The 16,789-nt window shown below is 38.1% G+C and overlaps 1 protein-coding gene across 5 annotated transcripts in view; it reads left to right on the top strand.

Moving 5' to 3' along the window:
* The window catches only part of NT5C2 (5'-nucleotidase, cytosolic II), an 81,144-nt gene that overhangs the window by 62,382 nt on the left and 1,973 nt on the right, over positions 1-16,789 (top strand). For 3 of the 5 annotated variants that reach the window (XM_034663204.1, XM_034663205.1, XM_034663207.1), the window contains 15 exons: positions 1,443-1,560; positions 2,335-2,430; positions 2,762-2,785; positions 6,562-6,653; positions 6,791-6,848; positions 7,893-7,986; positions 8,842-8,895; positions 11,129-11,212; positions 12,225-12,266; positions 13,358-13,465; positions 13,744-13,810; positions 14,672-14,842; positions 16,132-16,183; positions 16,292-16,352; positions 16,481-16,657. In XM_034663204.1, the coding sequence (XP_034519095.1) occupies positions 1,443-1,560; positions 2,335-2,430; positions 2,762-2,785; positions 6,562-6,653; positions 6,791-6,848; positions 7,893-7,986; positions 8,842-8,895; positions 11,129-11,212; positions 12,225-12,266; positions 13,358-13,465; positions 13,744-13,810; positions 14,672-14,842; positions 16,132-16,183; positions 16,292-16,352; positions 16,481-16,657 (1,298 nt within the window). Of the gene's footprint in view, positions 1-1,442; positions 1,561-2,334; positions 2,431-2,761; positions 2,786-6,561; positions 6,654-6,790; positions 6,849-7,031; positions 7,156-7,892; positions 7,987-8,841; positions 8,896-11,128; positions 11,213-12,224; positions 12,267-13,357; positions 13,466-13,743; positions 13,811-14,671; positions 14,843-16,131; positions 16,184-16,291; positions 16,353-16,480; positions 16,658-16,789 lie in introns of those variants that run through there. The other 2 variants (XM_034663206.1, XM_034663208.1) reach the window with 2 other exon arrangements.

Here is a 16,789-nt window from a genome sequence, read left to right as displayed (position 1 = left end):
GCCTCATTTGGCATTTAGCAAGATTGAAGGTCTTTTTATTTTTTATTTTTCTTTTTAATACAGCTTACCCACTCATAGAGACTGATGGGAAGATGCTTACCTAAATATTGCATTTGGAGGAAGCCTATTTAAAGGAGCAACATTTTCTTTATGCTGAACTGCAGTGATGATTCTAAAAAGTTTTTTCATTGTAGATGATTTCAGAGATACAGAATAGTAGAGAGAAAGCCCCATATTCAAAAATCCATTTTATTTCACCTGTAACAAACTCAGTAGGCTTCTTTGGCAGAGAAGGATATATATATATATATTATACATACTCTTGCATATACCCATTCTTCCATAATCACATCTCATAAAATGAGTCCTGATTCTTTTTTTAATGTGTATTTCCAATTTTTATTGAGAAATAATTGACATATATCACTGTATAAGTTTAAGGCATACAAAAAAATAAGGCATACAGCATGTGATGGTTTGATTTACATATGTTGGGAAATTATTACCATAATAGCTTCAGCTAACATCCATTTTTTGATATAGATAAAATAAAAAGAAAGAATTAAAGGAAAAAATTTTTTTCTCCTTGTGATGAGAACTCTTAGGATTTATTCTCTTAACAACATTCCTGTATATCATACAGTGAGTGTTGTTAGCTAAAGTCCTCATGTGGTCCATTACATCCCAGGTACTTGCTTATCTTATAACTGAAAGTTTGTACCTTTTGATCACCTTCCTCCAATTCTCCTTCCCTCTACCCCCAGTGATAATTCTTTAATATCTAATTCCCAGTGCACATCCAGATTTTCCTAATTGTCCCAGACATGTCTTTTTATGGTTGATATTGCAGCAATAACTTAAAATGCAATTTTGATGGCTTTATATTATTGTTAGTGCTGATAAGAAAACAAGTTAATCACAAGTGAATCCTGATAAATAGAATTATATGCTGATTGGAGAAGGAGTATAAAGCAACTACCAAGCCAAGTAGGGATTATAAAAATAGACTTTTTTTTAAAGCTCATTTTAAAGAATTCCTACACCAATTGTACACATCAGTGAAGCCTTCAACATACATAGACCTCTCAACCTGGTTAATATCACAGCCGTGCATATTAGTTCCTTTTTCTGCCTTTTAGATTGTGGGCATGAAAGAACAGATAAAGGGGAAAATGTTTAGTTTCCTAAGAAATGAAAGAATTTTTCTGAAATGTCTGATAATTCATCTTGTTGCTCTTGCTTCTACGAAAATATGACCTGTTTCCACAGACTAACAGTTGAGTTCTGTGATTATTCGGGGCAGTACAAAACATGGAGTTTGAGAGAAGAGAAGAAAATGGCATATTTAGGAAGAGGGAGGAGCTGGGAAAGAGTAGAAATTCACTCATTTGCCCTTTATTTTCATTGACTATTATTATAATGAGAACCTCTTCTTTGTACAGTGTACAAGTCCCCAGAGTATGAGTCCCTTGGCTTTGAACTTACTGTGGAGAGATTAGTCTCTATTGGCTACCCTCAGGAACTGCTCAGCTTTGCTTATGATTCTACATTTCCTACCAGGTAATTTTTCAAGATTTTTTTTTGGATTAAAACCCTTCCCTCTATCCCCCAAGTTAATAATTCCAAATGCATCTCTGACCGTGCCCACCCTCAAAGGAACCAAAAAAGATTTTTTGGTTGATGTTGGTTCTGAAATTACCATGGACTTTTCATGTACACTGTATCTTTTGTGTTCTTGAATTGAGCTTAGTTTATTGTTACTGAAGATCTGTTTATGGGAAAGAAGAAAGATGATTAAAACCGATGGGCAATAATCCCTCCAACCTTTTGCTCTTGGAGAGCAGCTACATGCTTTACTGATACATTCACTTGGTCATCAGGAGCCTTCTTGGCAGTTTGCATTTTTGGATTTGATAGGGAAGATCTAAGATTAAGAAAGATGGTGTTTGAGATGCCATCTTATGTGTCCCATATATAGCATTTATTAGAGGGAAATATAAACCAGCTCATTTGTCCAAGGAAATTAAAAGACTCTTTTAGAATGGAACCACTGTATTAGGAGGAATTATAGTTCATACCTTGTTTAAGCTCTTATTCCTTACAGAAAAGAGTTGTGATTATTTGGACAGAGTAAATAGTTTTTAGTTGCTCTGTGTTTAGTTTTTAAGATTTTATTCACTCACTTCAGCCTCCAGGATTATATTGTTTGGGAACATGCTTGAGTTGTCATAAGCTTGAATAAGATGGAGTTGGTTTATAATGATTAATAATACTACATAAGATAGTTGCCTCTATTATTTTTATATTACTGAGGATGTCTTCGTTTTCACATAGGGGACTTGTTTTTGATACACTATATGGAAATCTTTTGAAAGTTGATGCCTATGGAAACCTTTTGGTCTGTGCACATGGATTTAACTTCATAAGAGGGTGAGTTCATAGAACCTTTAGCCTCTTTCTAGTGTTTTTATAGTGAAACAATATGAAGATCACCTTGTCTCCCCAGATGTGATATACTTTCATGTTCCTTCATCATTAAAGAGCAATTCTTTGCATAAGGATACTTAACAATTATTTATCAGGCAGTTAGGACCCAAACTGACGTATAAGTATAGTCAGCCGTTGCATTTTGTGTAAATTAAGTGGTTTCTAGTGGATCTAGCATCCAACAAAGCTAATCTTGAAACTTGCCCAGAAAGAACTGTAGTGGCTTTGACTTATTTGAAATTCTAAGATTTTTATTTTCTCCTTTTTAATACAGTTCTCAGGTAGCTGCTCAGAAGAGGTATGTATATAAAAGTGCTTTGAAAAATTTAAAACTACAACAGTGTAAATGACTAAGATTTTTAAAAGCTAATATATTATTTTTAACTAATGAATAGCTTCAGATATTTGGTCATGTGATTAAGTTTTTAAAAACATGGGATAAAAATGAATAAGGGTGATAATATTTAAAACAAATAAGAGTAAGTTTTATTAATCAGAATATTACCACTATTCTCACTAATTTGGACTTTCCACCCGAGTAAACAGCAGACAAAATTTAGTGTCTACTGTTTTGGCGAAACATCCCAATTTTTTCTTTAAAAATCACAGTACCACAATTTGACACTTTCTGTCATTGTGGCTGTACAATTGTACATTTTCTCCACTATTATACTACCTAATTTACTACTGACACTGTGTTAGGGACAGAGCAACTCTTAAAACCAAAATAGATTATGTGTCAGTCTCTCATAACTCTTCTGTACGTTATTCTCAAAGGCAAAGTAGTAAAAACCACATGGTCTGCATTGAAATTTTTAAAGAGACAATGTCTTTTTGGTAAATACTTTTGTGATAAGCACAAACAAACTGTACCAGAGTATCCTTTAAATCTGAGGTCACAGCAGTGCCCTATTTGGAAGTGAAGCATCTGATATAAGACTTTCCAGCTTGAAGATTTCCAAGTATACTTAGTGAGAAGAGTGTGAAGTAAACACCCCACCTTGACACATCTGGGCAGGCCAGTGATTATATCCGCCTTTCACTGTTCTCTCATGAGGGGTTTGTTCAGGATTCATGAGTATCAGGAGACAGGATTTAGAATGTAAAGCTATTGCAAATAATGCTAGCAACCTAAGCTATTTTGTATGTGGATATTGTACCATAATTCAAAATCCCAATGAAAATAAACCAAGGTTCTATTTATTAATGTCTGAAAAGGGGTTTTTTGTGTTATGGGGGAGGGGTTGTTCGAGAAGAAAAGGAAGGGAAGTTGTTCTATAAATTAGTACTGCAATTAGATTTACTAACTCAAGATCCACAGACCTTCTTTCTTTCCTCAAATAAACCAATAAAGTTTCCAAATAACTCCTTTGGAAGTACATTTAGTAGTGTTTCAAAAATAAGTCATTTATGGGTAATGCAGAATCATTCAAACAACACACGCTGTACAGTCTTCAGAGTCAAAAGGAAAAGCCTGTGGAAAAGGAGGGGTTGAGGATGGAGGGAGAGGGAAAGTGAACTGTTGAAGCATACTGATGAACAAGGCTGGAAGGGAGGTTAGGGCTGCATCAGGCATAACCTTATGTGCCTTGCCAACGAGTTGGGGCCTCTTTTTTGGACAATGGCAAAGGCCTTTAAAGTTTTAGAGTAGGATAATATTGAGATCAAATCTTTATTCTATGAGTCACAGAAAGTTAACAGTATTCTGTACTGTCACTGTTTTCCTCCCAACTTCCAAGTCTAGCATTCCTTCCTTCTTAATTTTTATTTTAAATATATGGTAGCCTGATTCGACACTTAAACAAAATGTAATTGCTAACTATATTTATAAGTCAGTTTGGGTTCTAATTGCCTAATAAATAACTGTCCTTATGTAAAGGAATTACTCTTTAACAATGGAGGGAATAGGAAAGTATATCTAGGGAGAAAGTGTCACCTTTAAACCTGACTGAGGACTATTCCTGTCCACCTTAATTTTCATTACAGAATATCTTAGAAGGCTAGAAAATGCGTATTCTACAAAGTTATTCCTTATTGGGAACTTTTATTTCAGAAGGGTAACTAAGACAGGGAGCTATTGTGATTTTATATTCCTAACTAGAGTTTATGCCATTGGTAGTTAACAGACCCAAGTAGAAATTTACCCAGATTACTCTGATATGAACTTTAAATTTGATGTCCTTTATTTAGATTAGTTATCTCTATATATTCATTGTGAGAACTGTACATTTTTTAAATAAATATTCTATTTTTACACACACTGTACACCCAGTCTGGGGCTCGAACTCACAACCCCCGATCGAGTCCCACGTGCCACCGGCTGAACCAGCCAGGCACCCTGGGAATTGTGCCTTTTTATATTTCAGTTTTTTTCCTTTTGGGTTTCTCTGTACTATTTTTGTTCTATCCCCTTCCTCTTCTTGGAATGTTTCATTTCACTCTCCATGGTCCTTGGGCGTCTCTAACAACTTTTATCTGTTTTGCTGGTTTTCCTTTTAACCCTAAATGTTCTCCATGGGTTTATTCTGTCGTTTTTCCTCTGCACTGCACGTGGCCTCACCTGCTGTGGCAGTCTACATGACTTCATCTGTTACCTGTGTATAGATGACCCCAGTTCTCTCTGAAGTCTGAATCTCTGTTTTAAGCTCTTGACCTTTATTACTAGTTGCCTATAAAAATCTGTTTACTTTGAGCTTAATGTATCCAAAATAGAATTCCTCTTACATCTACTTCTTATCCCGTTTTCATATTTCTGTCAAGGGTATCACCACCCTCAGAGACACCTTCGTGTAAGCAGCAGCATCTTTTCACTCTCATGTCCCTTATCTGCCACAGCCAGTCGGTTGCCTGGTCTTGTTCATTTTACCTTGGCAGTCTCTCATGATTAATGCTTCCCTTTAATTTCCTGTGTCACCACTCTAAGACCCTACCTGCTCTCCTCTGGATGACTGCAGTAACCACTTACCTGATATCTTTTGCTGCATAATAAATTACTTCAAAACTTAGTGGGTTAAAACAGTGACCATTTTATTTAGCTCAAAATTCTGAGAGTCATCTGGGCAGTTCTGGGATTGCTTCACTGGTCAGGCACGGCCTCACTCACATGTCTGGCATTTGGCAGCCTGTGGCTGGGGTGCCTTATTTCTGTGTGTAGCCTTTTATCTTCCAGCAGGTTATGTCACTCATTCACTCCTAGTCTCAGAGGTGCAAGTGCTGCAAGAGTCGGCAAGGACCAGTGTGCAGGTGTTTTCCAAGCCTCTGCTTGGATCCCTAGTCGCTGCTGTTCGAGCCTGTGTTTGAGGATGGGGAACTAGATCAAGCCTCTCAATCAGAGGAACTGCAGAGTCACACATTACAATGCATAGGAAGAATTTATAGCCATTTTGCAACATAATCACATTACTTTCTCCTTTTTATCCTAAAATTGTTACTAGTTGAATATTTTTATAATTTAGCTCTGATGGTTTTATCCCTTTGCTTAAAAACTGTCAGTGGCAAAAACCAACCAAACAGAAACAAAAAACAAACCCCAAAGTCTACTAGTGGCACTCTGTTGCCCCTGAATGAAAAATAACAATAGCATGATCTGCCTCAGTTCATCTTTCTAGCTTTATTTTCCTCTGCTCCCCTCACTCTTCTCCAGTTGGACTCGTTTTTGAATTGGTCTACTGAGCCTTTAAGGACCAACCTCTATGCCACCTTTTTCATGAATCCTTCCTAGATTTCCCTCTCCTCACATTCACTTTTTTCCTACCCCTTTAGTTGAAGTGGTCCTCTCTTCCTCCATTTTTCACATAGCTCTCTGCACCTTTCCTGCGCCAGTTGTGATTTTTTTTTTTTTAACCTGGTGATAACGGTGTATGTGACTCGCCTCCCTTACCAGACTAAGAACTTTTTAAGGGCTGGAACCCGAGCTTGTTTATCTTCGTAGCTACTCATGTGTAATATTTAGAACCCTTCCTTGCGTGTAGTGTACCAACATATTTGAACGAATTTTTGAATGATGAATATTTCTCATAGCTATTACAATGTTCATTTCTTGAATGTCAGTTAATTTAAAGTTTTTTCTTTCAGACCAGAAACTAGAGAGCAGTATCCAAATAAATTTATCCAACGAGATGACACTGAAAGATTTTACATTCTGAACACACTGTTCAACCTACCAGGTAGACTCATTCTGTGCTTACTTATTACGGATGCTTTCCCTTCTTTTCATGATCATTTGTCTTTGCTCAGGGGAGATCATAAAATAAGTTTGAATTATCTCACTTAAGCTTATGAATATCTGTTCTTCATTTTTCAGAGACCTACCTGTTGGCCTGCCTTGTAGATTTTTTTACTAATTGTCCTAGATATACCAGGTATGTATATGGTATAATTTTCTTTTTCCGATTGATTTTTTAAAATTAATGTACAGGGTTTTAGAGAACTGGCCATTGTAGGTCTTTTCTGCTTTTCTGAAGTGAATTTAGTGCTAGTGAGAGATGCCACATTGCCAGCCCGAGAGATGGGACAGCACCGGCAGCTCCATGCAGGCTCTCACCTCCCACACGGCCCCTCTCCTTGCCAGTGTGCTGCAGCCATGTTTGGAAGGGACCACTTCTGATTGGCTTCTCCTGGGAATGAAGACGGCCAGCAGAGGTGCTAATTGTGACAACTGAGTGGGAGGTTTGTGTGATGATTATCTGTCCAAGCAGAATTACACGGAAACCCCCAACTCATTTCACAGCAGCTGCCCAGGAGCCATTCAGGGGTGGTAATTTAGTCTTATTCCCAGGCCCAGTGAGGTTTGACTGGGGAGTAAATATGGTTTATCCTCCCTGAGGTAAAATTGTGTTTAAGTCTTGAACAAGTTATCCTCTCCTTTTTTAGGGGGAATTGTATAACCACTGCTGAAAGTTCAGCCATGTGTGTCAAGAGTTTGCTAACTTCTTATCCTCTGTAGGCCTTATCCGCTTTAAGGCACTAAATCTGGTGGAGCACCAAGTCACTAAGCTAAATAGAAAATAGGCCATACCTTTGTACCTAGAGACGACGTCAGAAAAGTCAGGATGGAGAGACCCTAAATTACCAATTTTAAGTTTTAAATGTTTCTTTGATGGGAACCTGTTTTTTAAAAGTGATGAATGAAAGAACATGATACTTTTGGAACTGAGTTTTATCTTTCACTTCAGTATATTATTCTATCACTTTATATTTGTCCACAATTATTGTATTCCATTGAACACTATAGTCCTCTCCGGTGGTCAAAATGGATTTTCATTAGGGAGTAATTATTTTCCTAATTAGCCACAGCCTATATCCATGTGGTAATGGAACCTTTGGGTCCCCGGGGCAATGTTTGATATTCATCTTATTTACCCTCTTTTTGGATTCCCTGTCATGTTCTTTTCATCTTTGTACAGCTGTGAAACAGGATTTAAAGACGGGGACCTCTTCATGTCTTACCGAAGTATGTTCCAGGATGTAAGAGATGCTGTCGACTGGGTTCATTACAAGGTACTTAGGAGCTCCTGCTTCACCTGTTCACTCTATGGCGTGTGTTTTATGGTCTGACATTAACTTTCCAAGTGCAAATAGAGCAGAATTTTTCCTCCATTTAAAAAAAAAAAAAAAAGGATTTGCCCCCTAGTGACAGCTCTCTGGAATACTTCTGTTCTTGTCTTTGGCTGTCCTAGTTTCAGAAGTAATGCTGGTCTTTCCTTAGTGATAGTACTTGGCTTCTAGCTTTTATTTCAGTTTACATTTCCCAAACTTAGAAGAGATTTTAGTGTTAAAATTATACTTAACCCTACTCTTTGAGGATGATTATGGGATGTTTTTTCCCAATACCTCCTGCTTGACTAATAACATTAATTACTATTACATTTACTATAAATTATACTGAATAAAATAGGAAATTCCTTTTGATTTCTAGTTTAAAATAAAAATGGTTTTATATTTTAAATACATTTTGGAAAGGTAGAGTTGCAAAAAATCATATCTGTTGCTTTATCGTGGCCCTCTCTAGTTTATCTACTTTTCCATTTTGGTAAATACTTAAGAAATGCATTTGTTTTGTTTGTTTTGTTTTTGTTTTGAAGCTTTTATTTATTTATTGGACAGAGAGAGACACAGCGAGAGGAAACACCAGCAAGGGGGAGTGTGAGAGGGAGAAGCAGGCTTCCCGCTGAGCAGGGAGCCCAATGCGGTGCTCGATCCCAAGACCCTAGGATCATGACCTGAGCCGAAGGCAGACACTTAATGACTGAGCCACCCAGGCGCCCCTAAGAAATGCATTTGGGTTGATAATAGACCTAATTTTTCTTACAACCTGTTAAAAACTGATTTTCTTCTTTTTTTTCCTTCCTCTAGGGCTCCCTTAAGGAAAAGACAGTTGAAAATCTTGAGAAGTATGTAGTCAAAGATGTAAGTAATAAAGGGGAAAATAGATTTGCAAATCATGGAAATGAATAACAAGCCAATTTATAATGAAATGGACAAGAGAAGATACTTCTTTGTCTTGATACAATATCTGTCAAGTATAATAACCAGGAATTTGCAGCAAGAGCATAGGTCTTAGTACAGTTTTTCCTGTTTGTTCATAGGCAAGACGACTCAGTATTTCATTTGTCCTTTTAGCTCTAATAATAATAGCAGCTAGAGTAGTTACTGTGTGCACATCACTGTACTGATTATATGCTATTTAATCTTCAACAGAACCCTGAGGGTAGGTTTTGTTACCTCTGCTTTATAGATAAAGAAACTGAGGAACAGAGGTTACATAACTTGCCCAAGTTCATACAGTTAGTAAGAGGTAAGGCCACAGGTCACGCCAGAATGTGATCCAGATCATAACCAGAGCACTAGATAATCTCAAAAATGTACATATATGTGACCATTATTTAAATTAAATCAACAGGGAATAATGAGGAATGCTATACAATACCTTGAAAGATTTAAAAAATATGTAAATAGAATTGTACCAATGTTAATTTCTTAGTTTTGATCATTTTACTATGGTTATGTAAGATCTGAATATTAAGAGAAGCTAGATGAAGAATATACTGAATGCACTGTAAGTCTGGAATTACTTTATTTTTAAAGCTTTTATTTGTTTGTTTATTTATTTATATGAGAGAGTCTGCCCACAGGCTGGGGGGAAGGGCAGAGGGGTTGGGGGAGAGAGTCTCGAGGAGACTCTGTGCTGAGCAGAGAGCCCTATGGGGCTCAATCCCACAACTCTGAGATCACAACCTGATGTCTGGAATTACATTATTTTATTTTATTTTATTTATTTTATTTTATTTTATTTTATTATCTTATTTTATTTTATTTATTTTATTATTTTATTTTATTTTATTTTATTTTATTTTAATTTTATTTTATAGTTTTTAAAATATTTGTCAGCGAGAAGGTGCACAAGCAGGGGCGTGGCAGGCAAGGGGAGCAGCAGGCTCCCCGCTGAGCAAGGAGCGTGATGCAGGACTTGATCCCAGGACTCTGGGATCATGACCTGAGCCAAAGGCAGATGCTTAATGGACTGAGCCACCTAGGAGTCCCTGGAATTTTTTTAAAATAAAAAGGAAACAAACGTAGCTCCAAGATGAGGTACTACTTCCTTTTCTCACAGAGTAACAGAATGTAATATTTTTTTGAAGTACTTTGGTACAGATTTCTTATTGTTTTTAGTCTTTGTACCTCCTGTTTCCACCCCCACTTACACTCTTGTTGTTACGAGAGAATACTGAGGGGTTCAGGAGGTCCAGGAGGATTTGAGTGAAGAAACCTGTTTACTGTGAGAGAAGGAAAAGCTGCTTTTCCTTCTGGTGACGTCAGGAGTTAGAATTTCCTCATGTATCTGCAGATGGGTCTGGGCATTTCTAGGTTGCATCCTGCACGGTGTTTTATAAAACAAAAGTATATTTGGTGAAGCCATATCTTATACTCTCCATGTAGAGTATTTTGCTGGTGATGTTTAAAATCGGCTCCTCCTGGGGTACCTGGGTGGCTCAGTCAGTTAAGTGCTGACTCTTGATTTCGGCTCAGGTCATGATCTCGGGGTAGTGGGATGGAGCTCCGATGAGCCTGCTTGTCCCCTCCCTCTGCTCCTGCTCGTGCATGTGATTGTGCATGCGTTCTCTAACATAAATAAAATATTTAAAATCAGCTTTTCCTGACCTTTTACGTACCTCGTATACTCTGAGATTACAAAGTAATTTAAACTCTTTCTTGAGGCAGACATGAGGAAGGTAGAGATGTTTTTATTTCTAAAATTTTTTTTAAGTTTTGGAGTTTTGTTTGTTTTGGTAATCTCTACACCCAACATGGGACTCAGACTCACAACCCTGAGATCAAGAGTCTCATGCTCCACTGAGTCAGCGAGGAATCCCGAAGTGTTTTGAATAAGCATATTGAATAAGCATATCATCTATATGTATAATTTTATAAATAAACCTATCCATTATATATACCATGTATACTATATATATTAATACTTAATTCATGCATAGTGATAATGTGGTCTTTTAAATGTAAAATTCTGAAACCACCCAGCCCTTAGAGGACATCCCCTACTCTTATTCCAGTGGACAAAAGTCCAAGTGTAAATGAGTATATATTTGTGTTTTAGTGTTTCATTCATCATCATATTGCATTGCAGGGAAAATTGCCTTTGCTTCTGAGCCGAATGAAGGAAGTAGGGAAAGTGTTTCTTGCCACCAACAGTGACTATAAATATACAGATGTAAGTGCTTAATATTCATATTTGTCTATACAGAGGAATTATTTTGGCCTAAAGAACTGTGAAGATAATGAAGACAGTATTTTGTTAAGTGAGGGTAGTTTTTTGCCATTTCAGAAATTTGGAGAGCAGAACGAAAAAAATATCTATAGCATAAGGGCTACATCAGAGTGGTTCTTTGATTTTTCTCAGTATTTCGTTTGACTATTTTCCCTGATTACAATTGGCTACTTGAAGGTTTTAATTTGGAGGTTAAAACATTTGTGCTGATTAAAATGGCTTCTATGTCTCTCTAGTGCATCATTTATATAAACTCGAGAAGTCACACATTTATCGTACAAGTATAAATGCTCTCCCTGCTGTTGGGAGCCAGACAGCAGTAGATGGTTTGACTCTTAGCCATCAAAATGTACTACCTTATAACTTAAACATTTTCTTGCCATGATTAAAGTATGTAGAAAAGCCGATTCAGCTCCTTGGCCTCATCTTACTTTTGCTAAGACAGTTACAAGTTTATAGTACTAGCAGGCAGCTCAGTGCTCCCCAGTTCTCTTTATGTAAAATCTTGATTTAGAGATGTGACCTGGAGTAAGCAGTCTTACAAAGCCAACAAATCTAATGGTTCGTTGGCTTGGTTAATCTAGGAACAATAGTTAGGAGGCCAAGGTATATTATTCCCATGTGAATCATTAGTTTTCTAGATGCCCTTACCTCAGACACCATTCCAAATGTATGTTCCAGTCCTCTAGGAGAATTTGGCTAAGGGTATATGGATGAAGGGTGCAAAATTTCCCAGAAGAAGCCTATGTCCTACTGAGAATGTCAGTTTTTATTTGATGAAGCATTAATTTCTGGCTTTAGCAGTCATGATTTCATAAACTTAGAGGAAACAAGAATGTGATGAATCCTATATTGAAAAAGATGTGTCTTATGAAAAACCTGGGTTTGATTTTTTTTTTAGGTCTTTTGCAAAAATAGTATATGAACCTTAACGTTGGATTTTTTTTTTTTCCAGAAAATTATGACTTACCTGTTTGATTTCCCACATGGCCCCAAGGTACCACATGTAACTTAATAGACCATTGCTTTTCGTAATAATGAGTGCATTTAGTCATCCTGGAATATTGAAATAAGGGAATTGTCAGAACTCATCTAGAAATCTTCATTAACATTGGAAGTAATGCAGGAGCTAGTATAGTTTTAACATTGCTAGAGTTTTGAAAACTAACTAGACAGAAATAAAAGGGAGGCATTTGTGTTATTTAGTGTGATGGGGTCAGAATAATATTATGTAGAATTGTTAAGTTTGTGTGGCAAAGATAGGAATTTTCTGGTTGAGGAAGATCTGTGATTAAAAGAAACAGAAAATATATTCTTGACAACTTCTGGAATCTGCTCTTAGTTATTGCTGAGTGCTGTGCCAAGAGAACTGTTAGCTTTGCCATTTAGCAGAGAAGTCTTCATTCCTGCAGTAGGACTACACTTAGATTTAGGGAATACTCATTGCACCTTAGTCACATACTTGTGAGATTTTAGTAGTAGGTTTGAATAAATATCCATAAATCTGTTTTGAGATCGCCCAGAAGCACAGCAGGCATTGCTCTTCAGCTTGACTTTACAAGTTTAATACCATGGTTCCATTTCAGGATGGAAATAATGGGCATAACTTCTAGGTTAGTGCTGTGACAAGCCTGCAATGTGAGCCAAAGGCTGATGTGAACCTAGGGCCATTATTCTGAGAACATAACCAATGAAATTTGCTAGTAATAGTTCCATGTTAGTTTGTATACTTCAGTTCTAATGCCGATCTGCCTCTTTTCTTAATCTGTCTCTTGAGTATTGATTTGCATCTCTCCTTGGCCCCTTTTGCCTCTGTTAGCCCATTTCAGAGTGTGAGCACACTTTCCTTCATGTTAAGTTGCTGTGAAATAATTAGACAAAATGATTTAAAATGTGTAAATTTATGTTTTTACCTTGCCTGCTTCCAAAAGAATGTGGCTTATAAGAAGACACAATGTTTTTAACAAAATAGTGGGATCTTCTGGGTATACTTAATATGTCTACATTCCTTGCATCTGAGTGAGATTAAGTATTAGTGCCTCAAGGTTAGGAGTGATGTTTTGGCTTTTGCTTTCTCATCTTCATCAGCCTGGGAGTTCCCATCGACCATGGCAGTCCTACTTTGACCTGATCTTGGTGGATGCGCGGAAGCCCCTCTTTTTTGGAGAGGGCACAGTACTGCGTCAGGTGGATACTGTAAGTTGAGAGGATCATCTGTCTGGTAGCTCATGTTCTTATTTCTCCTTTCCCTACTCTTACTCTTCCCAAGGAAACAGGTATTTTTAACTTACTGGCCATAGCTTTTTTTTTTTTTTAATTTAATCTAAGTTTTAAACATCTTGAGATAGCCACATAAATCCAAAAGAATATAATTCAAAAGTGCCGTTCATTTAGCTGCCTATCCAAATCGCATTTTGGTTGGCAATTGCGATTGAACAGTAAATTATTACAAAGTCCATCTTCTTTCCTCACAGAAGACTGGCAAGCTGAAAATTGGTACCTACACAGGCCCCTTACAGCATGGCATTGTCTACTCAGGAGGTAAGTCACAGATTTCACCTTAGTTTGTCTTTGTTCAGACTTCCTTGTGAAAGCTTTGGTGTCCTCCTGGCATAGTGCCACTTATACTCTTTATTATTCTGAAGATACTGTCTACTGGAGGTGAATGCTCCCGTCGCCTACTAATGCAATAGGAGTCGGGGAAAATGGGTTTGAGAAGTTGTTAGTATGACCTATTGAGTTTTGTGGGTTTTTTTTTTTTTTTTTTAAGATTTATTTGAGAGAGAAAGCGTGTACACGTATGGTCAGGGGCAGAGGGAGAAGCAGATGCCCCGCTGAGCAGGGAGCCTGATGGGGGCTCCATCCCAGGACCCTGAGATCATGACCTGAGCCAAAGGCAGACATTTAACCCACTGTGCCACTCAAGGTGCCCTGACTTAATGAATCTTTGATTTTCCTAAAAGGATCAGTTTTTCCTCATCCTTTTACCTATTTGAGGCGGTTCTCAAAGGGATCCTCAGGGAGCCTTTATGGACACAGATATGCAGATTATGTTGCAGTGAGAAACAACTGAACAAAGCCACATTGTCAGATCTGTGATGAGAAATGGTGGTGGTACTTTCGGAGGGTCAGATTCACTAATGCTGAGACGTGGTTTTGTTGCTCTTGGATTTGGTCATCAGGAGCTTTGGTTAGCACAGTGGAGCTGAAGGCCTTGCCTTAGAGGCAGTAAAAGGAATGATGAAAACAGTGGTGGGTCTTTGAGAAAGGTGAGCTCTTTACCTAGTCTGTTCCTTGCGTAAGAATAAAATTAGTACAGTATTTAATGGTGATGGTACCTAGAATGATGGTTTTTAACAGGGAGACATTTTTGTTTTCCCATTGTTCATTTCACCATTTCAGGTTCATCAGATACAGTCTGTGACCTGTTGGGAGCCAAGGGCAAGGACATTTTGTATATTGGAGATCACATTTTTGGAGACATTTTAAAATCAAAGAAACGGCAAGGGTGGCGAACTTTCTTGGTGATTCCTGAACTTGCACAGGAACTGCATGTCTGGACTGATAAGAGTGGTAAGGAGCCATTACAATCTTTATATCCTAAGGGCCAGCTAGGAATCAGTCCTCTTTAATGAACTCATTACTTTGTATGTGCGGAGAAAGGGGCAGAGGTAGTCCCAGGGTATTTGGATACTTCCCTCTAGCCAGGTATGGTATAGAACTCCAGAATTTGAGGAAATAGGGGAGGTTATCTTGTTCAGCCTTCTTGAATTCCTTCCCAGTTAAGCACAGAATGTTGCTATCTTGAGTTCTATTACTGTAGCAACTAAACTGTGAATTCCACTTTCCTCTGTTGTCCCATATTTTCCAACCACACCTACTAGTTCCAGTCTCTCTGCCACGAGCCTGTATCTGTGGTTTGGTGGCATTGATGGCTCAGAGTGGTAATGTCTTTTTTTTTTCCTGCTCTTCAGAAAATGAGACCAAATGGTATTCTCTGAACTGTATGCTGAATTGAGCTGTAGTTCTAGTTAGGTAAAGATGTTTGACATGTAGTTCTCCAGCTAGTCCTTGCTAGCATCACGCACAGCACGGGGAAAGGTACTGCCTCGGGTACTTACTCCAGCTTAATGCCCTTAGAAGTTACTAGGACACCCTGTGCTTTAGTTTCCTCAGATGTGAAAAATGAGGCTAATACCTACTTCACTGAGACTTAACTGAGGTGTAATGTGTGTTTATAGAGGATACAAGTAACAGCCTTTCTCAGCCACTGTTGCTCACCTGAACCACCGAACAGAGAAATTGATTTGCATGATTTTTCAGTTCTCCCAAAAATGATAAAATTTGTTGTATGTAATAGATCCATTAGGGCTTTATTCTCTTTGGGGGAACCAGGTTGAGAAGGACTGGAACACCTCAAAAGCATGCAACAGACACTGCCTGTTGGTTGTCCTTAGTGGGATTTTCTGACTAGCTTTTCATCCCCATTTGCAACTTTCTACCTAGGAAATTCTGTAGACTAGTTGATTCGGCTCACTTGTGACTCCAGACACCTCACCTACTCCTCATTCTTTGTTCTGAAAATGATCTGAAAACAACTGTTAACAGTTGTTTGCTGACACACAGGAGGTGGCATGTGAATTAGCACTCTGTAAGCTCAGAGTCAGCATCCATTTGGAAAGGAGAGGTGTAGCCAGCAGTGTTGAAATAGGAGGAAAGGCATAAAGAAGAAATCAAGGCTTTCCTCTGCTGCCAGATCCCAAACAGGGCAGGAGAAGGAAGTCGTTTTGAACACGCGCCTGCAGCTTTGTCAGTCCTGTCTGCAGCCTTTAAAACACTTTTCTTTTCTTTCCAAACTTTAGCACTTTTTGAAGAGCTTCAGAGCTTGGATATTTTCTTGGCTGAACTCTACAAGTAAGTTTCTGCATTTCTTCCCTAAAAGCCCTCTACAGCTTTGGGAATCACCTAGGTGTAGGGCTGTCTTTTCTAGAGATTTTCAGTGGTGTTTTCTTTCGTCTCCAGGCATCTTGACAGCAGCAGCAACGAGCGCCCAGACATTAGTTCCATCCAGAGGCGTATTAAGGTATCCAAATGGGATTTGGGAGAAAACTTGGAAGATCAAGTTTTGCTTTTTATATTTCTTCTATTATACAGGGCTTGGCACATAGCCAGCACTCAGTAAATATTTGAATTCAATCTTTTCTGTTTTAGAAAGTAACTCATGACATGGACATGTGCTATGGGATGATGGGAAGCCTGTTTCGCAGTGGCTCGCGGCAGACCCTCTTTGCCAGTCAGGTGATGCGATACGCTGATCTCTATGCAGCATCCTTCATCAACCTGCTGTATTATCCATTCAGCTACCTCTTCAGAGCTGCCCACGTCTTGGTGAGTTAATACAGTCTTAGGCTAGTATTTACAATTAAGATACACTTTTAAGGCTGAGATCTGCAACCAGGTTTGTGGGGTGGCACAGGAGTTTGGGAGTTTTTGGGTTTTTTTTTAATGTTTTCAGATTTT

Source organism: Ailuropoda melanoleuca, chromosome 6 (genome assembly GCF_002007445.2).
Source record: "Ailuropoda melanoleuca isolate Jingjing chromosome 6, ASM200744v2, whole genome shotgun sequence".
Taxonomy (NCBI): domain Eukaryota; kingdom Metazoa; phylum Chordata; class Mammalia; order Carnivora; family Ursidae; genus Ailuropoda; species Ailuropoda melanoleuca.
This window is presented reverse-complemented; position numbering and strand designations above follow the sequence as displayed.